General features: G+C 43.9%; 1 protein-coding gene across 37 annotated transcripts in view; it reads left to right on the top strand.

Moving 5' to 3' along the window:
• LOC114284770 (alanine--glyoxylate aminotransferase 2 homolog 3, mitochondrial-like) overlaps positions 1 to 24,202 on the top strand; it is a 150,239-nt gene that overhangs the window by 11,512 nt on the left and 114,525 nt on the right. For 16 of the 37 annotated variants that reach the window (XM_082881840.1, XM_082881881.1, XM_082881851.1 and 13 more), the window contains 6 exons: positions 103 to 231; positions 3,823 to 3,927; positions 4,070 to 4,146; positions 5,219 to 5,317; positions 5,467 to 5,560; positions 6,407 to 6,495. Coding sequence is in view for 2 of the 37 variants with exons in the window: in XM_082881956.1 (XP_082738082.1) it covers positions 148 to 231; positions 4,070 to 4,146; positions 5,219 to 5,317; positions 6,407 to 6,495 (349 nt within the window). In the remaining 35 variants the exon portion in view is untranslated. The remainder of the gene's footprint in view (positions 1 to 102; positions 232 to 3,822; positions 3,928 to 4,069; positions 4,147 to 5,218; positions 5,318 to 5,466; positions 5,561 to 6,406; positions 6,496 to 24,202) is intronic. The other 21 variants (XM_082881885.1, XM_082881908.1, XM_082881879.1 and 18 more) reach the window with 6 other exon arrangements.

Here is a 24,202-nt window from a genome sequence, read left to right as displayed (position 1 = left end):
CACTTATGTTGCTGCCATTGCTTGGAAATGGAGACTAAATTGGGCCCTAGTTTTTTTAAGTTTTTATTTTTTTCATTTATCCTTTTTGATGTTGTGATGCAGAGTGTGATTCTTGGGAAGCTAACATGTTCATGGAGATAGAAGGTGATGGGGGTGCCTGCATATCTTCAACCTGATCTGGAAGCAGATCTCGTCTTGCCTCCGGCACCAGCTAGCAGAGTCGACAACCATGTAATTTCTAATCTCAGTTATCACTGAAGAATAAATTCACTTACATTGCTACAATTCCTTGGAAATGGATATTGTATTTCATGAGTAACTGATCAAAATAATTCTATTGACACGACTTTTATAGGTTCCAACTAGTATGGTGTTAGAATTGTATGATGCTCGATTCGATTCATACAATTTAATATGAGTTTCAACCAAAATTATTTGAATTGTGTTGTTTGAAAATTGGGTGTGCTGTTGAATTGCGAATTGAGTAGTTCATAGGTTTTTGTTTACATAATGTATTGAAATGACGCCTTTTTCAACTACTCTATGATGAAACAAAGATAGGGCCATTGGTTATACTGATATACGTGGTGTTATATATATATGTAATATATAATTTATTTATATTGATCCTGTGAAGTATTTGATTGCGATTGCTATAGTGTTCCAACATATGTGTGAGGTTTGGAAATTCCTTTCCAATAATTTGGGCTATATTTCATGATAAGCATCTGGTGGATCTTGTATGAGAAGGGAAAAAGAAATGGAAGGAAAAGTGGGAAAAAAAAACTTTGTTAATAGTTTCATGTGGAAAAAACATGCAAAGAGTGAACTGCTAATACATGTATTATCTTATGCAATTTTATCTTTTCTTTTGTGGAGATTTTGTTGGAATTTTGTGCTTCATTTGTTGTGGCGCGTTATAGAAACCAAAAACACCCTTTTCGTAGTTTTTAGATAATTAGAGATCGACGATTCTAACTTCCTTTACTCCATTCAAAAAGTTGTTCAAAATAATTGATCAAAATTTCCATTCAGGACAATGCATTGTTTAGTTTGGGGGGAGAAAATACTTATTTTGAGAAGAATTTATATATTTGCTTGCAGCTATGAGTTAGTTATTTTGTTAAAAAAAAATAATAATTTAGTGCTCATGGTATTCTTTTGTTCTATACATTGAGTGATTGGGCATACTTGTGGTATTTAATTGCTTTAACTTGAGAATTGTTTTGAAGTTTGATATGCTAGCTACTTTGTTAAGGTATTCCGTGTGTTCATATTTGGAAATCATTGCCCTGCACTTCAGCCACATGAATATGATTTTTAGTTGATAAGTGGGTATGACTTGAAAATCTTGAGGAATGATAGTGGAGACTTTTAACCCCGTGAGTTTTGTGCCAATCATTTATTGGAGGGTTATTATACATCTACTCTTAATTTTTCTTTGGAAGCGCATTAATTTGTTGTTTAGTCTCATTATTTTTTCATTTTTGGTTGAATGCTGAGAACAAATCAATTTGTTATCACACTTTTTACTCCCTTGAGGATGATGCATCGTTTAGGTTGGGGGGAGAAAATACTTATTTTGGGAAGAATTTATATGTTTGCTTGGTACAATGAGTTAGTTGTTTTGTTTAAAAAAAGAAAAAAAGGTGTGCATGGTAATGTATTGTTCTATGCATTATTCGGCATACTTGTAGTATTTTATTGCTTTAACTTGAGAAATTGTGTTGAAGTTTGATATGCTAGCTACTTTGTTAAAGTATTTCATGTGTTCGTATTTGGAAATAATTGCACTGCACTTTGGCCACATGAATATGATTTTTAGTTGATAAGTGGATATGACTTGAAATTCTTGAAGAATGATAGTGGAGACTTTTAACCCTGTGAGTTTTGTGCCAATCATTTATTGGAGGGTTACTATACATCTACTCTTAATTTTCTTTGGAAGGACATTAATTTGTTGTTTAGTCTCATTATTTCTTCATTTTGGTTGAATGCTGAGAATAAATCAATTTTTTATGACACTTTTATTCCCTTGAGATCATGAAAGTTGAAGGACCATACTAATTCTTGAGAGATGATTTTAGGCCATCTTTGTTTCTTTGAGCCTTTTATTTATTTTTCTTTCTTTTATTATTACTTCATGAACCATTAGAAACCAATTTGAGCCTTTATGTTAGCCTTTCTTTGTTTAACCCCACAACCCATACTTTCTTTTTACTTTTGTAGATATGTTGGGATTATTTGAGTTTGACAATGGCAAATTTGTTTAAAAAAAAAAAAAGAAAAAAAAAAGGAGAAAAGCTGAAAAAAAGAAGAAGAAATAAATTGTGTTCAACGAAGGGAAAAAAAAAAGAAAAAAAAAGAAGCAGGAGGAGTAAGTTGAAAAAGACAAAAAGAAAAGTAATAGAAAGAGCAAGGCATTTGGAATAATGCTCTAATTGTGTTTATTTTATGGCAATTGTCTCTCAGACGTCCTTTTTTTTATTCACCTTTGGCTTTTTATTATTTTTTCGTAATTCCTCAACCCAAGCATTACAACCAAATAAAAGTCCTATTTGATCTTGAGTGTGGTATAGTTTACAAGTGGACATGATGGATTGGGGTGATGGTGTGGTAATTTTAATTCTCAGTATTTGATATTCCATTCATGAGACTATTATTTATTCTTTCATTATAGCGTTTTTCCAAAAAATTAGTATGCGGGATATTTTGCCTTTGATTTACATTATTCTACTCGCATATATTGAGAGTAATTTTTATACCATATTCTGAGTGATTTATTTGTTGAGTGCAATAACTGGTGAGATTTGAGTCAAAGCATGTTTCAGAAAGAGATTTGGGTTATATTTCACTTTAAGGCTGAGGTTGTGTATGTGTTGGCTAAACTTTTTCACACACGCCAAATTCTGAATGTCATGAGATATCTTTACTTGCTGCTAGTGTCTTGAACTTTGATTGGTTATCTTGTTAAGGTTGTGAAATTCATGACTTGTTCTTGAACTTTTAGGATGAGAACGAAAGAAATCCTTCGAGTAAAGAAAATTTTTGACGTTTGTGGGTAACATTTCTAGAAATTTTATTTCTCAGTATTTGATATTCCATTCATGAGACTATTTATTTATTCTTTCATATTAGCGTTTTTCAAAAAAATTAGTATGCGGGATATTTTGCCTTTGATTTACATTGTTCTACTCGCATATATTGAGAGCAATTTTTGCACCATATTCTGAGTGATTTATTTGTTGAGTGCAATAACTGGTGAGATTTGAGTCGAAGCATGTTTCAGAAAGAGATTTGGGTTATATTTCACTTTAAGGCTAAGGTTGTGTCTGGGTTGGTTGAACTTTTTTAACACACTCCAAATTTTGAATGTCATGCGATATCTTTACTGGCTGCTAGTCTTTTGAACTTTGATTGATTATCTTGTTAAGGTTGTGAAATTCATGACTGGTTCTTTAACCTTGGCATGAGAATGAAAGAAGTCGTTTTAGTAATGAAATTTTTGGATGTTTGTGGGTAACATCTTTGGAAACACAAGACTTTAACTCGTCCATGAGGGGTAATCTATTGGATTAAGGGCTTATTGCATGTGCTAAATTCAATCGTGATTTCTTGCGGAAGTGGTTTAGAGTAGTTGCTTTTATTTTTCTTTTTGATTTTATTTTAGTCGCCTTAATTGCTAGGTTCTAAAATTAAAGTTGGTTGGGAGGTGTGATGAATGCTTAAAATTACGTAGTTATTCTAGGAATTTTGGATATTATATTCATTCTCTCAATTTATATTTAATTGTGATTTAATGTATTTAATTTAAATTTTTAGAAAAACTACATTTGAGCCATCAACAATATAAATTGCTCAACCAGGCCCATAAGACTTGGTTTGCTTTGAAATCATCTCGTAACATCCACAAAACCTATCTCAAAGGTTAGACAAGATTTCATTGTACCTCCAGTCCTTTTATATTTTGATTTTGCTCTTCAAATATTTATTTGTTTTTCCTTTTAATTACTACCCATCTTTTGTTCCTTGTTTGTTCCTTTTATGTAATATATATTGGGTGACTCAGATAATAGCAAGAACACTAGATCTGACCGCAATGTTGTCAAGGGTGCTTGGGCTTCTTGAATTCAGCGCAACAAGATGGTAATTTTTATCTTAATTTTCTAACCCTCTACATAATATATATACCTTTTTACTCACAACGGTCTTGTGTTTGTGGCTTTTCATCGAATAAAAGATAATATTGCTATTGCCTAAAGGCAAGATTTCATATTTTTGTAGATGAGGGAGCAGAAAAGGGGTGCTGTTTTGAAAGAAAAAGCGTGTCATTGTATATGATATGTTTTTAATGTTAATATTGTTTGTACTCAAATGAATTGTTGAGCCTTCACAAAAAGGTTCTTTTGTATAAAACTAGACTACATTTGTTTCCCGGTAAATTGAGATCTAGATGGACCGGCCCTTTCATAGTTAAAATTGTTTTTTCTCATGGGGCCGTTGAGATTGAAAATCCCAAGAATGGTAATGTTTTTAAAGTGATTGGCCAACATTTTAAACCAGTTTTGGAGAATTTCCCACCTGAAGAGGAGAGGAGTCCATTGAATTAAAAGACCCTATTTATAGAGACCCATAAACATAATAATAAAAGCAATGTTACTTTTAGGAGTTGTTAGTTTTTCGTTTGTAATTTTTTTCCCTTGTGTTTTTGGCAATAATCCCTTGCAGGTTCATGGTTCATCTTTTCTTTTTTAATAAAATTTTTGTTGACGCTCAAAAAAAAAAAAAAATATATATATATATATAGGCATGGTTCATTATTTAATGTAATCTCCTAACCTTTGTGATTTTGTTTTTTACATTGAGGACAATGCATCGTTTAGGTTGGGGGGAGAAAATACTTTCTTTGAGAAGAATTTATATGTTTGCTTGCTGCAATGAGTTAGTTGTTTTGTTATAAAAAAAAGAAGAAGAGACCTTGTCTAGCTTAAGAAGCTGTCAAAGCTCGAGCCATGATGGTTCTCATGCAAAATAGAACCAAACGAAACATGGAAAAAAATGACCATGAATTGATTGCAGGTGTTATTAACTTGTAGTTACTATTTATTTGGAATGTTGAAGTATTTTTGGTGCTTGATATTTGCCTCTCTCCTAGTTCTTCCCCCCATCATTATGCTTACATATGTGCTAATGTAAGCATTGTTCTTTTATTCTATAGTTTTACTCAGGAAATTCGTCTATTTTTTCTCTATTTTGGAGAGGTGGTTCTACACGATGCTGATCCCAGTAGGACCTTCATTCATTCATGTTTGAGCCGGTAAAGATGGTTTAGTTTGTAGTCCTTTCACAATAGTTTATTTTTGGGGAAAAAATGAAATTATGATTTCATCTAACAATTATTCTCTATTTATGCATATCATATGATAAATCATATTTGAAAATCACTCTTCCAATGTTTGATTGCAGTGAATTTTTAGACCTTGTTGTTGCTGCTACATTGGACTTTCGAAATCTTAACAAGAGAAAATTTCTAACTAATTTCTCTACATTACTCCCTTAGGTATGATTTGAGATTAGCAAGATTCTTTGCATAGGATTTAGTTTCTTTATTTGACTGAATTTTCAGATTTAGAAGTAGAAAAGTAGAAATATGACACATGTATATCAAATATTTTGGTAACTTATCTTTCTCTAACATCAGTCTTGCATTTGTAATTTTTCCCATTAATGCTAAAGCTCATGAAATGTAGAGAAGTAAGTTCCTTGTGTCATCTTTTTCGTTCCGTTCTTAAAAGATATATTTCATTTATTTTATTGGAATGATCTTAGTTATAATTCGTGCAATTGTTGTGTCCTTTTAACTTGATATTTGTATATGACAAATGCTAAAAGTGCTGAATATTGGAATTGAAATATGGAAGTGTCTTGAAAATAGGTCAAATAGTTAAAAGAAGTGCATTAATTTCAATAAAAATTGCATTGAATTTAATAAGAAGTGTCTTGTGTTTTCAAATTTATTTTTTGGTCTACTTTTCGTGTCCCAGGGCACTTTTTAGCAAAACCCTTCATATATATTGGTATTCATAATTGTAGTTTTATTTTATTTTTGTCTTGTCAATGCTACTTCAGAAATAAATTTCGTTGCTTATGTGATGCCATATCTTATTTTGTATGTTTAAAGTTATTATGTACCGTCCCGACCTTGTTGGAACAAAATATGGTATAGTAATTTCGTATTGAAATTGATTGAGATTAATGGAAATTTTGACAACTAAACACATATGTTTAATTTCAAAAAGGAGGATCTAAAAGAATGCTTTTGGAGATACTGTGGACTTAATCTGCAGTGAAGGGCATTACTGACTTTCATACATATATTTTTTTTCTGTTTTCTTTTTTGATGCAGATCAGAAAAATCATTTCTAAGTGTTCTTCCAGCATTGATGTCTCTTGGATCATTTGTTCAGCTATTTCCATCTCTCGTTGACTTACCAAGTGAGTTTGTTTTTCAGGATTTCCTAGTAGTTACATTATGCTCCTTTTCGTGTCTTTCTTTTGTGGTTTTCGTCTCTAGCCATATTTCACCAATGAGCAAAATGCCTAGGGATACGAAAAAATTTACCAAAAAATCTACCACTCACATGGGTGTGGGACTAACACCCATGTGACTGTTTGCTAGAACATTTGGGGTCTTGTAGCATTGTTCGCCAATTGAAGTTCTACTTACTCTATTAACAGCTGCACCGTGTTATTTTCCTTCCATTAATTTATTGATCAGTCAAATAGGCCATTTTGAAATGCCTTAATTAAATTTGTTCAGAAATTCAAAATCTACATGCTTGGTACTAGTTGGAAAACTGGATTTTATTATTTTGAATGAAAGCTAGAAAGAATAATATTTTTTATTCTCATATTTAAACAATGTACACATAACATCTCTATTAATAGGAGATACATGGCATAAAATAAGGGACTGATTAGCTACTGATTTTGAGGACTGATTAGCTACTATTTAGCTACTAATTCTAATTCTAAATATAAACTTTCTTATTCTATAGTATTGAATAAATCTTGATATTTACAGTTGTGATATCCTAAAGAATTCAGCCATATTCTGGCAGAATTATTTTCTTCCCATTTCCAGCACTCCCCCTTAAGCTGGCTTGAAAACAGTTGGGTGTAAATGGGTGTTTACGATAAAATGTAACGCAGATGGAAGCGTTGAGAGATACAAGGCGAGACTGGTGGCTAAAGGCTTCACTCAAACTTATGGGATCGACTATCAGGAGACGTTTGCTCCTGTTGCTAAAATAAATTCCATCAGAGTACTGTTATCTCTTGCAGTAAATTCAGATTGGCCTCTACATCAACTTGACATTAAAAATGCATTTCTCAATGGTGATCTTGAAGAGGAGGTGTTCATGAGCCTACCGCTGGGATTTGAGCAGAGACTTGGAAGCGACAGAGTATGCAGATTGAACAAGTCATTATACGGACTCAAACAATCACCAAGAGCATGGTTTGAACGCTTTGGGAAGGCAGTTATCAGTTGTGGCTTCTCGCAGAGTCAAGCAGATCACACAATATTTTATAAACATTCAAAAAACAGTAAAATTGCAATTTTGATTGTTTATGTTGATGACATCATTTTAACTGGTAATGATGAAGCAGAGTTAGCAGCTCTCAAAGAGAAACTCGCAAAAGAATTTCACATTAAGGATCTGGGAGCCCTCAAGTATTTCCTCGGAATGGAATTTGCAAGATCCAAAGAAGGTATATTCGTTAATCAGAGAAAATATGTTCTTGATCTCCTTGGAGAAACAGGTATGCTTTGTTGTAAGATGGTGGAGACTCCGATCGAGCCTAACTTGAAGTTACAAGCTGCTAAGGCTGAAGAAGTCAAAGAGAGGGAACAATATCAGCGACTTGTCGGGAAATTGATTTACTTGTCTCATACGCGGCCTGATATTGCCTTTGCAGTCAGCATGGTAAGTCAGTTCATGCACTCACCAGGGGCAGAGCACTTTGAGGCCGTTTATAAGATCTTAAGATATTTGAAAGGAACTCCAGGGAGAGGCTTACTGTTCAAGAAACATGGACATCTTCAAGTTGAAGTATACACAGATGCAGACTGGGCAGGAAGTGTTACAGACAGGAGATCAACATCCGGATACTGCTCCTTTGTAGGTGGGAACCTAGTTACATGGCGGAGTAAAAAACAGAATGTGGTAGCTAGAAGTAGTGCAGAAGCAGAGTTCAGAGCTGTTGCCCATGGAATCTGTGAAGTAATGTGGATTAAAAGAATTCTTGAAGAATTAAAGCTTTCTCACCCGACACCTATGAAGGTCTATTGTGACAACAAAGCAGCTATATCTATAGCTCATAATCCAGTTCTACATGATCGCACAAAACATATAGAAGTGGATAAACATTTCATCAAGGAGAAAATCAATGCTGGCATAATCTGTATGACCTACCTTCCAACAGGTGAACAATTAGCTGATGTGCTAACGAAGGGACTACACAAGAAGCAATTTGATAAGCTGACTAGCAAGCTGGCTATGGAAGATATCTTCAAACCAGCTTGAGGGGGAGTGCTGGAAATTTGTGTTAATGCATATAATAAGATAGTGGCATATGATAGTGGTGTTGGTGGTAGATAGTGGCATGTATAGAATATGATAGTGGTGTTGGTGGTAGATAGTGGCATGTATAGAATATGATAGTGGTGTTGGTGGTAGATAGTGGCATGTATATAATATGATAGTGGTAGATAGTGGTAATATATAATATGTAAGTGGCATATAATGGGTTATAATGATGTTTGTAATATCTCCTATATAAGGAGTGTCATTTGGTCTTGTAAAATAAGAAGTTTTGAATATAACAGAAATATATTCCTTCTTCCTCATATTTTCGGACGTGACTTCCGACATGGCTATGACGGTTTTAGGGCTGCTGTGGTTTTTGTAGCTCTGATACCAACTTAGAAAATATGAGGAAGAAGAACTCCGAAAATATGAGGAAGAAGGAATATATTTCTGTTATATTCAAAACTTCTTATTTTACAAGACCAAATGACACTCCTTATATAGGAGATATTACAAACATCATTATAACCCATTATATGCCACTTACATATTATATATTACCACTATCTACCACTATCATATTATATACATGCCACTATCTACCACCAACACCACTATCATATTCTATACATGCCACTATCTACCACCAACACCACTATCATATGCCACTATCTTATTATATGCATTAACACAAATTTCCAGCATCTTCCATGGCCAACTTGTAGATTAGGTGGTCGAATTGCCTCTTGTGTAGTCCCTTTGTAAGAACATCTGCAATCTGCTCCGCAGTGGGTATATAAGACATGCAGAGCAATCCCTTCTCAATCTTTTCTTTGATAAAGTGCTTGTCCACTTCCACATGCTTAGTTCTGTTGTGAAGAACAAGATTATGAGCAATTGCATTTGCTGCCTTGTTGTTACAGTAAACTTTCGTTGGTGATGTTCTTGGAATTTTTAAGTCTTCCAATACTCTCTCGATCCACAAAGCTTTACAAATTCCATGAGCCACTGATCTAAATTCTGCTTCAGCACTACTTCTAGCCACTATGTTCTGTTTTTGTCGAGGGTCAAAAATTAAACCCCAAATTAAGTGTGGGCCTAAGTATTGAGGTCGCCCCAAAGAGGCGACCAGGAATGAAAAAGGAGCATGGGCTAAAAGTCCAAGGGAAGTGGGCCAACAATGGGCCGGAGTAGGTCTAACCCGCCAAGGGTCCAAACAGACTCCACGAAGGAAAATGACCAAGTCAAGTTGCAGCGGGAACACAATTGCAGAGGGAATACATGCAGCAGGGAAGTTGCCGAGGTATTTTGCCTCAGCACCGCCATTCTTAATATCATTGGCTCCGCCGCCATCCAAAGTTGATGAGGGAAAGAGAAAGCCGAAGCAACTAAGTTGCAGAGGCGACAGTTGCGACGACCAAGTTGCGGAGACACTTTGTCTTAGCGCCGCCATTCCAAGTATTCTCGGTTCTGTTGCCACCTGGAGTTGCTGAGGGAAGGAGAGAACCGAAGCAACTAAGTTGCAGAGGCGCCCAAGTTGCAGAGGCATTTTGTCGGCGCCGCTATCTCCAATATTGTCGGTTATGCCATTTGAACTTGCCACGGGAAATGACTACCGCAGCAACTACTGCCGCCGCAACCAACTTGCGGAGGGAACATCCCGGCAAGGTGATAGTAGCCTCTGGGAAAAGCTTCCCCTCTGCAAGGAGAGGGTAATGTCAGGCGCTGATAGCAGGCCCCAAGGCATTACTAGCCCAGGGCTGATAGCAGGCCCAGGGTACCAGTTTACTGCGACGATCCCGCGAAGACGGGAGCAGGGTAAGGGACTCCCTTTCCATTACCCAGGTCATAGACCTGCCTTAGTCGCACAGGCAGGACTAAGGAAGCCCCTTGGGCTTGGTGCTAAGGCACAACACGGCTGATAGCAGGCTTGGCTGTGGCCTTCGCCCGAGGAAGCTGGGGAGTTTGTGATTAGGTGGCTAAGGGTGAAGGCTTCGCTGCGGTGAGTACGAACATTGTCGATAGCAGACTAATGGAGTCCTGAGAATGCATGTAGTGGCGAAGTAGAACTGAGAAGGTAAGTGCAGCAGCAAAGTTTACCGTTGCAAGTGCACTTGCTGAGGTTCGAGCTGAGAAGGCAAGTGCAGCGGCAAACGCTCCCATCGCAACTGCACTTGCTGAGGCTCAAGAGGGAGTTGCAGTGCCAAACACTCCCGTCGCAACTACACTTGTTGAGGCTCAAAAAGGTAGTTGCGGAGGCAAACAAATAGTACACAGTACATGCAGAAGGACACGTGACACCTTTCAGGAGATATTAACCATGCCATACCCAACTGGGTATACGGTGCCCAAGTTTATTAAGTTTGATGGGAAACAAGGCAATGTTAGAGAACAGGTGGTGAGGTTCATTGAAACTCTTGGTGTCCATGGCAGTGACCACTCTCTGCGCCTTTGGGAGTTCTCCAAGTCCACTTACTGAAAGGGCTTGCAACTGGTATGTGAATTTGGCTCCCAACTCGATCAAGAGTTGGAAGGAGATGGTGAACAAGTTCCACACGAAGTTCTTCCAAGTCTAAGAGAAAGTTACAACCCTCACCCTTGGGCGAGATGTCCAAAAGGAGGGCAAAGATATACTGGACTATATTAAGCGGTTCCAAGATAAGGCTATTGACTGTTATGAACCAGTGGATGAGGCCTATTTAGTCAGCATATGTGTGGGGTGCCATACGCGACTACAAAATTTTCTTGGTGAATCATAATCCGCCTACCATTTCAGCCTTGATTGAGGCAGCTAGGAACCTCAGTACCACTGGTCCCTTGCACAGATCTCGTGACAGCCACCGCTTACCCTAGCAGTAGCAGAGTTGCTGCGGTAACCTCTGCAGGAGGGAGCCTCTCGCAAGGGGAGGCGACGTCCTCTCGGAAGAGAGAGTTATGAGGACAGAAATCTATGTCTTTGCAGCCTTGAGAATGTTAAGGCTCTGGTTAAAGAATGGGTAGCTGATGGTGAACTTACCTTGCCTCCAGTTGAAGTCCCTCCAACCAAGAAGGACAAAGAAAGCCCGGATTATTGTGTCTATCACAGAACCACCAGACACCCTACTAGGGACTGTTGGACTTTGAAAAGTATCTTCAAGAAGAAAGTTGACGCAAATGAGCTGAAGTTCAAAGATGCCGGTAACCGTGATGTGCAGAAGGACCCTTGTCCTAACCACAAGGAGAAGGGGAAGAATGTACATATATGATTGGCTATCTCGGGCCTGTGCGTGATCAAGTGCATATGGCGTCTTACTATGATGAGTTAGAAGAAATGGCAACCGGCCAGAGCATACCCATTTTCCCATAATCGTCCTCTTTTTGTCACAGCATACATCAATGATGTAGAGTTCAAGCGTCTATAAACATCATCACTACTGACACCTTTGCAAAGGCTGGTATCCTAGAGTCCAGGATGGTTCGCCAACCCATCATTGTGATGGGTTTTGGCGGCGAGAAAAAAGATACCAAGGGCTATGTGGTCGTGGACCTAGGAATTGGTGAGATCCGTTCCGCAACCAAGTTTCATGTGATTGAAGCGGACACAAATTGCCACATGATACTTGGCAGAGCTTGGATGCACCGATATGGAGCTATCCCGTCTAGTTATCGCTAATGTGTGAAGGCAAAGTTGGGAAAGCGCACAGTAACCATATAAATGCGTCTGAACAGCCATTTGGTGTTGAGGAGGCACACTATTCGAATGCAGTTTTCTTTACTGAGTTGTTAATGGGTGAAGCTCCAAGGATCGGTAAAGTTGCAAGAGTAAAATTGCCAAAATGGGAAGGCATTCGGGATGCAGAGGCTGCTCGAGAAAGTAGTGGGCAGAAGAGGAGCAGCAAGTCCACAAGTCCTCCGCCCAAGATTGTTAAGGTGCGGGAGAGCGGTAAGACAGTTTACTACCTATGAAGGGTCTTGGAGGCCAGGCTTCATACCTTGGGAGGATGGCCCCGAGACAAATAAATGTGACGATGACGAGTTCCAAGAAGAGTTGGTGGAGACGCCTGACCCCGCCCTTGAATTCTATTTAGTTCGGCCACGCCGTTTATTATTTTGTATGTATTGTTAGAGACTTGGGTCGGGCACAGCCTAGTCTGCCTTAAAAACTCGCAGATCAGGGGTTGGACCGCGAAGCGCAGGCCTCCTTCTACAATGGACACCACCGTGAAGGGGCATTTGTCCAGCTTGTCCCAGGGAGGGTCTCCTTTCTTGGCAAGCTCCAAGTGGACATCATCTGGAATATTGTACTCTCTACGGAACTCGGCCAGTGCCCTCGGAGAATTCACCATGAACCGGTACTTCTCCATCTATCCTGGTTTTATTTAGTTGGTTGATTTAGGTCGTGTCTCGGTAAAAATTTGGTGAATGGTTGCTCGGACTTTGAGCTTCACCGGTTGTAACGCTGAACGGGCCTGGTCGGTCCTAGTTTGTTCTGCATTATTAAGAAACAAGTCCAAGGATTAGCGTGGCATAAATTGCACGGCTTCACTATCTGGGGCGTTTGATCGGTTGAATTTTCTTATCTCGGCTTCACTATGTGGCCGACCTCGCCTTCCTAGATCGGTTCTAGGCCCCCTTCTTACAGCTTGGTCTCGGCCTCAAAACAAGACCACAAACAGGTTCTTGCTCAGCTAAATCCTATTTATAGATCAAAAACTTGGGTTTTGCTCGGTCTCGCTCAGGGTTCAGGCTGTTTATCCTAAGTGTCAAGTCCGTGCATCGAAACTAGGGGAAACAAGGGGCATGGGAGCCCCATCTGCTTCTCTGATTCCAGTTTTTCCTAAGGTGTACCAGTATTACCCCAAAGAGGGGGCACTGGTAAGATTCTAACAGTCCCAGGCAAGAACATGAAAAACGTAAATGTCGAGTACGAAGGAGGGGCAGGTAAACTTACCGATATGGACGCCAAGTGAGGAGTAGTTAACCACGATCTTGTCTACAGCCTTTGAGAGGACGAAGGTGGTCGAGAACGACTGGAGGAGCAGTGATGGCAGAAGCTTGGAAACTTGAAGGCTAGGGTTTGGCTCGAGAGAGAAGATGAACAGTAGGGGCGTATGTGACCCCTCATGTGCGTATATAAAGGAGGGGGGTAGCCAAAGGGTGGCAGCCTTTTGAAATTTGCGTGTGAGGAAGACAGCTGTGGGTCTGCACGGAACCAATGGTGTGAAGCCACGTGGCATCGAAAAGATGGCTCTGTCAGTAAGGCTGTACGATTGATGACTAGACTACTGGGGCAATCCCCGACGACCGACCAATTCGGATGGCTCGGTCAGAATGATAATCCCAAATCACGCTCAGCTCGGATGGGAATAAGGGGCAATTGAGAGGGAGATTTGCGCCAGGCTATGGCGCCGAACCGAATCGGCACGGCCTCTCGGGCTATCGCGTTTGGCCGAGCTATGTTGCTGACCGCAATGCGAAGACATGAATGTGCCCAACCGAGCTTTTGACTCGGCTAAGTCTTCGGTTGGATCCGCAGTCGTGTGTTTGGACTGAGCCAAGCACAGCCCGAAATGAATTTAGACTGGGATGAAGGCCTGCACGCCTCACGGTCAGTCAGTTCGGATGGACCGACTTCTTACAGTTCGGCCGTCCCGATCGTGGTGGTGTTTCTTCCCAAGGGATAGATCGGTGATGATATCCCGGTTGAGTGTGCCACCTGGACCAATGGTGTGATGGAGGGGAAATCCACTCGTGGCACGCGTCAATACCGTTTGGCAGTTCCACACACGCTGTTTGGAGGTTTTGGCCTTTACACGCGTAAGGAAGGTAGAGGGGAGCCCTACCACCTGTCTAGAGAAGGACAACAGAGGTAGTGCGCCCACAATCTCTGAGGTTGCATGTCCAGCCTAGAAAAAGGAGGCATGGGGGACGTTGGAGGTAAGCAATCTGAGGAATTCCCAACTCTCTCTCTTTCAAAAGTGCTCTCTCCTTCTTCAAGTGTGCTGACTTGATCGTCGGAGGGTCTATCCGGCAGCACACCGCCGGGCAGCTCACCGTCTTTCTGTTTTCAAGCCAAGCGACGCTACGTAAAGCTCGAGCGCAAGGAGTACGGAGAACAAAGGATATTTCACCCCCATACAATTGGCGCCGTCTGTGGGAAAAACTCGACAGACAAACCTTGCTCTTCAAGCTTTTTCGACTGTTTCCATGGCTAACCATGACGAAACTCCACTGTCCGTCGTCGATGGTATCACACTGGAGTTTGTCCGACGGAGAGATGGCCCTCCTGCTATTCCCACCATGGCCGGCTTGGAGACCTCTTCCAGGGGTGCGCCCGACAAACACGCAAGGAGCACTGATCGCTCGAAGAGTCCAGAGAGTCACATGCTCAGTGCCTGGAGCACAAACTCAAAGACCAGGACGCTCTCATTCGCAAGATGGCAGCTGAAATGGGGGCGCTAAAGCGCCAGATGAAGGGGAAGGGTGCTGCTCGAGAGGGCAACCTCAGTGAGCGCACCCTGCCCTCTCGCTCTGGCAATTGCCACCAAGAAAGGACGTCTTCCTCTCTATCACCAGACGCTATGGGGTAGGAGACTCCGACCCACAGGTAGGAAGGTCTCATACTCGCGACGGCAGCTACCGTCCCTCGCACCCCTTGTCGACGTCGAGAAACTCTCTCTGTCCATTCGGGAGACCTGGGGGATGTACTGGAAGAGAGGGCTCGCCATAGACAAACTCGAAGGCTGCCGGCATCGCAAAGGTTGGGCTCCCAGATCCGTTGTAGTGAGGAAATGGCAATGCCTGCACCTAGGATGATAGCACCAGGGGACAGAGAGCTAGCAAGACTTACCGCTACCCCGCTGTCCCCAGAAATTGAGAGCACGCCGCTCCCTGTCGGATTCCACCAGCCTAAGTTCACGTTGTACGACGGCAAGACTGATGTGTACATGCACGTGAGTCATTACTGGCAAGTAATGGCAGGACATCGACGCAATGACGCCCTCATGTGCCTCATATTCCTAACAAGCTTGGGCGAACTAGGCCTGAAGTGGTTCGAAAGGCTTCCGGAGGGGAGCATCGAGGGCTGGCAACAAGTAACAGAGGCCTTCGTCACCAGATTCAAAACCAACACTCGAACACCAAAGGAGGTCGACCATCTCCTGGGCGTTAAGATGGAATCTGGAGGTTCTTTGAACGCATACAATGCCAAGTACTGGGAAACTTACAACGAGATCCTTGACTGCCCCACCAATTTGGCGATCACCCAATACAAGCGGGGTCTCCCAGTCGGACATAGGTTGCGAGATTCGCTTACGATGCATCAGCCCACTACCATGGAATCTTTGATGCAACGGATCAACGAACACATCCGAGTGGAGGACGACGCCGCCACCGCGACCGAGAAGGAGAATCCGGTCCCGGCGGACAGAAGAGTGGTGGGGAAGGTTCACTCGGTAGGACAGGAGGACAACCGCCCAAACGACCGGTCAAAAGATCAACGTCGTGGCTCAAACCGTGATGATAGGAACAAAGGTCGCAGAAACGACCGAGCTAACACTCCTCGTGATGAAGAGGAAGATGCCAAGAGAAACTTGAAAGCGCGAACCGGTATCACCACGGTCTTTAAAATCCCTATTTACCGCATCCTGAGTGAAATCCGAGGTGAACCGTACGTCCGTTGGCCGGCCAAGTTGGGAAACACGCAGAGAGGCTTCAACTCGAGGTATCGCTGCACCTTCTATGAAGAACGAGGGCACCGAACGGAGGACTGTGTGCCGCTAAAACAACATTTGGAGGAGTTGGTGGTGGCATGGCATTTGGACTAGTACATAGACGGCGGTATGAAAGCCGCTCCCCAGGGACAGGGCGAGCCAAACGGCCTCGCCGTCCTGGATGTAGCGTCGCAGGGCGTGATCAATGTCATCCATGGCATCATTGAGCCGGCAAGGGTCTGCGAACTAAGAGGGATGATCAAGAAAGCTGAGCACATGAGAGAGGTGCTCTTCGTTCAGCTCGCCGTGAAAAAAGGGAAGACCGAGGAAAAAGATGTCCTGACCTTTTCTAGCAAAGACTTGGAAAGAATTCAAGTGCCTCATAATGACACCCTAGTGGTGACCCTCTGTGTCAAGGACTTCGACATCAAAAGAATTCTAGTTGACCAGGGGAGTTTGGTCGAGATCATGTATTACGACACATTCAAACAGATAAAGTTGGAGGACAAGGACTTGGCCCCGCAACGTCTCCATTGGTTGGCTTTAACTCTCAACCAGAATGGCCGATCGGAAAGATCATATTGCCGGTAAAAGCAGGATCAGTCACGAAGCAAGTGGAGTTTTGGGTGCTTAAAGTCCCATCGACCTACAACTTAATTTTGGGCAGGGGCTGGTTGCATGCCATGCAGGCGGTAGCATCGACCTACCATCAGGTCCTGTGCCTCCCGGCACCAACCGGACAGATAGAAGAGGTTTGGGGAGACCAGGTGATGGCAAGACAGTGCTTCGTCACAGTAAAGGGCAGCAGAGCTGCCAAGGGCTTTGTGCAGATGATAGAGGGCCCGGAGGGAAAGGAAGTCCTGGAAGACGTCGGAAGAAAGGCCGAGGAGAAATCGGTCGAAGACTTGGTGGAGGTGCGCATGGACGAGAATGACCCAAACAAGTTCTTTCTTTTGGGCTCATCCCTGTCCAGCGCCGAGCGACTTGAGTACGTTGACTTTTTGATTTCCAATATGGAGGCCTTCGGATGGACGCCTTACGATATGCCTGGCGTCGACCCTTGCTTCATTTGCCACCAGTTAAACGTCTTTCCAAATGCACGGCCGGTCATCCAGAGGACGCGGCGCTCAGCCTTGCACCATGCCGAGATTGTGGCGGAAGAGGTCAAGAACTTGTTGGAAGCTGGGGGCAATAGAAGAAGTGCAATATCCTAGGTGGATATCTAACACGGTGGTGGTGCCGAAAAAGAACGACAAGTGGCGGGTGTGCGTTGATTATAAGACGGTCAACCGTGCGTGCTCAAAGGATAGCTTCCCCCCTTCCAAGAATCGACCAGCTGGTGGACTTGACCGCTGGCCATCAGAGGTTCAGCTTCCTCGATGCGTATCGTGGCTACCACCAGATAGCCATGCATGAACCAGGCCGAGAGATCACTTCGTTCACCACTCCGCGTGGCCTGTACTGCTACAAGGTCATGCCATTCGAACTAAAAAACGCTAGGGCAACTTTTCAAAGGATGGTAATCAAGATGTTTGCTCCCCTTCTAGGCCGCACCATGGAGGCTTACATCGATGATATGGTGGTAAAGAGGAAGGAAAAATCTCGACACCTCGCCGACCTAGCAGAGATGTTTTTTTTGCGTTGATCTAGCAGAGATGTTCACTACACTCAAACATCACAAGCTGCATTTGAATGCCTCCAAGTGCGCCATCGGAGTCTGCACCGGAAAATTCCTAGGTGTTTTGGTCACGAACCGAGGAATTGAAGCCGACCCTTCCCAAATCAAGGCGATACAAGAGCTGGAGCGCCCAAACTCCACGAAGGACGTGCAACATCTTGCCGGGATGGCAGTCTCGCTAAACAGATTTATCAGCCGGTCTTCAGATCGTTGCAGGCCCTTCTTCAAAACTTTTAAAGCCAAGTTCTTCTGGGATGACGAATGTGACCGTGCATTGGTGGATCTGAAAGCATACCTTTCCTCAGCCCCTATCCTGGTCATACCAAAATCGGGTGAAGAACTGTATCTCTACTTGGCAGTCTCTCAACACGCGGTAAGCGCCATGCTGAGGGTACCCAGCACCTCCCCATCTTCTATGTAAGCAAGACCTTGCTCCCAGCTGAATCAAGATATCTGCCGCTAGAAAAATTGGCTCTGGCCCTGATGATGGCCTCCAGAAAGCTAGCGCACTATTTTCGTGCTCACACAGTCGTTGTGCTAACCGAATTTCCACTTAAGGTGCTCTTCGAAAAGGTTGATTTTACCGACAGAACTCTAAAGTGGGCTGTAGAATTGGGGCCGTATGATATCAAGTTTCAACCGCGCACTGCCATCAAAGTTCAAGCTTTTGCCGACTTTGTGGCGGAATTTGCCCTAGGAACACACCCCGTTTGCCCTATCGGTGTGGCCAGCGCGGATTTGGCGCAGCCTATGGCTCAGATAGCAGATACGAATAGCGGACAACAAGTGACGGAAGGGCAAACGAAAGTCGAACAAAAAATGCAGGCTCGACTGGGGCATAGAAAGAAACCAGAATGAACCGACCAGTACCCCGCAGCTGAAGAGCTCCCAAAATCCCTCCGACTGTTGGAAATTGTTCATTGGCGAGATGTGGGAACTCTTCGTCGATGGGGCCTCCAACAGGCATGGTGCTGAGCTGGGGATCGTCCTGACCTCTCCAGATGGGCTGACCATAGAGCATGCGATCACAATCGGTTTTCTAGCGTCCAACAATGAGGCAGAATATGAAGCCCTCATTGCCGGATTGAAAAGTGCATTGAGGATGAAAGCGTCAAAGCTTATGATATTCAGTGACTCCAAACTGGTGATCAATCAGGTCTCTGGGGAGTATGAGGCCAGGGATGAAAGGATGGCCAAATATCAGGCGCTGGTACGCGCAGAACTCAAAAAGTTTGCTATGATAAGAATGGAACAAATTAATCGCGAGGAGAACAACGCAGCTGACGAACTGGCCGGCCTGGCATCCATGCAAACAGCTTTTCCCAATCCTTTGATAACAGATTTTTTGCCCCGGCCTAGCATTGAGGAATCAGAGGTGCCCGAAGTACTCTGCGCTGACTTAGGACCATCTTGGATGGACCCCATCATCGCCTTCCTAAAGGATAGAATTTTACCAGAAGAAAAAAAGGCGGCCAACAAAATCCGAGCCAAATCAGAGCGGTTTTGGCTCTCTCCATCTCGAGCCTTATACAAGAAGTCTTTCACTGGGCCGTATCTGAAGTGCGTCCACCCTGACAAGGTGGAAGCTTTCCTCTATGAGATTCATGAAGGCATCTGCGGGAGTCGTATTGGGGGAAGGTCTTTGGCTTACCGAGCGATTTCCCAAGGTTATTGGTGGCCGTGCATGTAGGTGGACGCCCAGAAATACGTTCACAGGTGTGAAAAATGTCAAAAATTTGCTCACCAAATCCACCAGCCGGCCAGAGAGCTGCTCCTCCTTACAAGTCCTTGGCCGTTTGCACTTTGGGGGTTGGATATTGTGGGACCACTCCTAACAGCTGCAGGCAACCGCAAGTTTTTCATCGTTGCTACCGACTACTTCATTAAGTGGGTTGAGGCCGAGCCGTTGGCAACCATAAAGGAAAAAGATGTGAAGAAGTTTGTTTGGCAAAATGTCTTCACTCGCTTCGGTATACCGAAGGCCCTTATTTTGGATAATGGCACTTAGTTCGATGGGAAACTCTTTCGCGGATTTTGTGAAGAGTTAAAGATTGAGTTCTACAACTCAACACCGGCCTACCCTCAGTCAAATGGTCAAGCAGAAGCCTCAAACAAGACCATCCTGGACAGGCTGAAGAAGCGGCTAGAGAAAGCCAAAGGGAAGTGGGTTGAAGAACTACCCAATGTGCTCTGGGCATACTGCACCACACCGAGACGTTCGACCGAGGAAACACCATTTGCCTTGGCCTATGGCATGGAGGCTGTTATCTCACTAGAAATCGGCATGCCGACCATCTGGTCTGAAAGTTTTTAGCCAGACTTGAATAGTGAAGCAGTGGCCTTGAAGCTTGACCTAGCTGAAGAAAGAAGGGAACGGGCGCGCTAATCCACATTGCAACCTACCAGCAAGAACTCTCTAGGAAATACAACAAGACCGTGCGTCCAAGGCTATTCAAGATCGGAGACTGGGTCTTGAGAAAGGTGATGGGCAACACGGTGATCCCTGTCGAAGGCAAACTAGGTGCAAATTGGGAAGGGCCATATAAGGTAACTGGCCTTGCAGGCAAAGGGGCATACCATCTAGAAGACTTAGATGGTAAAGCTATCCCCAGACCGTGGAATGCAGCTAATCTTAAGATTTTTTACGTCTGAAATGTAATCTCGTTTGTTCCCTTCTCTTTTGAATATTGGCCCTTTGGCACCAGATGTAAATCTCTGACGTGTAATGAAAGATGACCCTATATTTTCCTACCTCCTTCTTATATTATGTGTTTCTGTACAATGACATCACAAGGGTATTGGGCCACTATGAATGCCAGGGGCAAGAAGCCAACAATGGCTTGACAGAGGCTGTACAAATAGTTGGTGTATTGTCCAACTTGCATAAGGGCCGAGTTGATTTTACTCGCCCGAGTGAAATGTTGGCGTTTTGTCCAACTTGTAGAAGGGCCGAGCTGATTTTGTTCACCCAAGTGAAATGTTGGCATTTTGCCCAACTTGCAAAAGGCCCGAGCTGACTTTGTTCGCCCGTGTAAAATGTTGGCGTTTTGTCCAACTTGCAAAAGGGCCGAGCTGATTCGGCCATTCCCAAGTGAAATGTTGGCGTTTTGCCCAACTTGCAAAAGGGCCGAGCTGACTTTGCTCGCTCGAGTAAAATGTTGGTGTTTTGTCCAACTCGCAGAAGGGCCGAGCTGATTTTGCTCGCCCAAGTGAAATGCTGGCGTTTTGCCCAACTTGCAAAAAGGGCCGAGCTGACTTTGCTCGCCTGAGTAAAATGTCGGTGTATTGTCCAACTTGCAGAAGGGCCGAGCTAACTTTGCTCGCCCGAATAAAATATCAGCGTTTTGTCCAACTTGCAGTAGGGTCGAACTGATTTTGCTCGCCCGAGTGAAATGTTGGTGTATTGCCCACTTGCACCGAGGCCGAGCTGTTTGGGCCATCCAGGTTTATGGTCGAGCTGATTTTACTCCCCCGAGCTGGAACTTATATTCGACAAACATTTCAAATTGAAGAAGATTTGCTTATCATACCGAAGAAATAACAAAAATAGATACATGACGAGCCAAAGTTAAACTTTTCATTGATTAAGAAAGCGGAAGTACAAAAGTGGGGCTAAGCCTGGTTACATTCCAAAAAAAAAATGGAAAAAGGGAGGAAGATTGGTTTAAATCTACATTAACGGTTTGCTCGGCCAGTCCCTCCTCAGCCTCATCTGCTAGCGCATCTACCACCGTGACAACCTCTTGCTTGATCTCTCGATCCTTGGCCCCTTCCTCAGAAGCTTCAGAAGAAGGATGTTACTCGGCCGGTTGCACAACGGTAGCTTCTGCTTTAGCTGCTTGTTTGGCTTCTTCGATTAGCCTCCTCTGCACGGCGCCGGCATAAGCTTGCATATAGGCCGGGATGAAGGCAGCAGGAGGGTTTTGAAACACCTCGGCGTCCTGACCATGGCCAAGTTTTTCCATGGCGGCTTTCCAACCGCACTGGGAAAAGATGTCCTTGGTCCCCTGGACCTGCCGTTCATATGCTGTCTCACCCTCGGCATAACCGCGGTCTCCAGCCTCGTCGACCTCCTTCTCTAGCTCGGTTTTGTGAGCGTCGCGGAGTTTGCACAGCTCGGCAATATATCGGGCCTTCGTCACATGGAAGGCCCTCTACTTGTCCTCATCTGCTCGGGCCAATCTTTCAGAAAGCTTGTCGCGCTCGGCCGCTGCTGCTTCCTGCGCAGCCTTCAGTTTCGCCAGCTCGACCGTCTTGGCCTTGTTGTCAGTAATTGCCTCCCGCAGACTTTTCCGCACGGCGATCATTCGCTCGTGGGCCAGGTAATTCTTCTGCGCGGCCTGCGCAACAAACAAAAATGTCAGAACTCCACAACCGAGCAGACACTTAACAACAGGAGAACTTGCAAACTTACCAACACTATTGACTTTGTTGCCGAGCGGAGAACCTTTAGGTCGGACAGCTCTTCATGCTTTTTCATGTCGGCAGGAAGGAACAGCCCTTTGGTCATGTTGAAGCCGAGAGAGTAATCCTTCTCCGCGTAGACCGAGTCCGCCGTTGAGATAGCCCGGCCTTTTTATGTTAACTTGGGCAACCAGACTGGGTGGGCACTGGATCAAGCTGATGGCTCGGTGATCGGCTGTTCAGTCTGGTCCCCCAAGTCGGTAGAAGCATGCTCGGTTGAATCTTCATCTGCCAAATGTTGTCCAGTCTGATTTTTTCTCGGCCTTTTCTTCGACTGACCTGCAGCTTGTTCGCTGGCCAGAGTCGGCACAACCCCCTCCTCTTGCACGGCCGGCGTGGAAGAAGTTCCCCCCAGCTACCTCCGGTGGCTGGGAGTCGCTCGCCTCACCGGTGATCATTGACTTGATAGCTCGGATCTTGGCCATCTCTTGCTCGGTTGTCAAAGGGACCTGTTTGATCGGTGGAAGGCTGGGATCTGGTTCTGGAGAAGGTGCACGCAGGAAGTCGGTCACCCTGCTCTTGCGCGGCGCCGTGTAGCGGTAGCTCGGTTTGAAACCGAGCAGTTTGGGTGATTCTCGCTCCTCAGCCGGATGACGCAACGCAACCCTTATAGCCTCCTGGTTTGCGCGGGAGTAATCCTCTACCAAGAGTTTATAGTCTGCAACATAAAGGCAACTGTTAGACCGGCAGTAAAAAGAGCAACTTCAAAAAAATTGATGCCGAGATGCTCACTAGCACTCCCAAAGTCTTTTCTTATGTACCAGCCCGGCATGGGTGCTTCGGTGTCCTCATAATTACCGGACACCCACAAAAAATCGTCATTGTTGGTCTCTTTGTCCGGGTTACCTTCGATGAGTTTTGCTCGGCCTTTCCTGACCTCGAGATACCAGCAAAACCTACCTTTATTTTTACTAAGTGCATATTGGTGAAATATCTCGACGAGGCCGAGATTCAGACCAAGTATTCTATTTAGCTCGGCCACGCCGTTTATTATTTTGTATGTATTGTTGGAGACTTGGGTCGGGCACAGCCTAGTCTGCCTTAAAAACTCGCAGATCAGGGGTTGGACCGGGAAGCGCAGGCCTCCTTCTACAATGGACACCACCGTGAAGGGGCGTTTGTCCAGCTCGCCCCAGGGAGTGTCTCCTTTCTTGGCGAGCTCCAAGTGGACATCATCTGGAATATTGTACTCTCTACGGAACTCGGCCAGTGCCCCCGGAGAATTCACCATGAACCAGTACTTCCCCATCTATCCCGGTTTTATTTAGTTGGTTGATTTAGGTCGTATCTCGGTAAAAATTTGGTAAATGTTTGCTCGGACTTTGAGCTTCACCGGTTGTAACGCTGAACGGGCCTGGTCGGTCCTAGTTTGTTCTGCATTATTAAGAAACAAGTCCAAGGATTAGCGTGGCATAAATTGCACGCCTACACTACCTGGGGCATTTGATCGGTTCAATTTTCTTATCTCGGCTTCACTTTGTGGCCGACCTGGCCTTCCTAGATCGGTTCTAGCCCCCCTTCTTGCAGCTTGGTCTCGGCCTCAAAACAAGACCACAAACAGGTTCTTGCTTGGCTAAATCCTATTTATAGATCAAAAACTTGGGTTTTGCTCAGTCTCGCTCAGGGTTCAGGCTGTTTATCCTGAGTGTCATGTTCGTGCATCGAAACTAGGAGAAACAAGGGGCATGGGAGCCCCATCTGCTTCTCTGATTCCAGTTTTTCCTAAGGTGTACCAGTATTACCCCAAAGAGGGGGCACTGGTAAGATTCTAACAGTCC

Source organism: Camellia sinensis, chromosome 1 (genome assembly GCF_055761805.1).
Source record: "Camellia sinensis isolate YWXY chromosome 1, ASM5576180v1, whole genome shotgun sequence".
In the NCBI taxonomy this organism is placed as follows: domain Eukaryota; kingdom Viridiplantae; phylum Streptophyta; class Magnoliopsida; order Ericales; family Theaceae; genus Camellia; species Camellia sinensis.
Note: the sequence above shows the minus strand (reverse complement) of the source record. Positions and strands in the feature narration are given on the sequence as shown.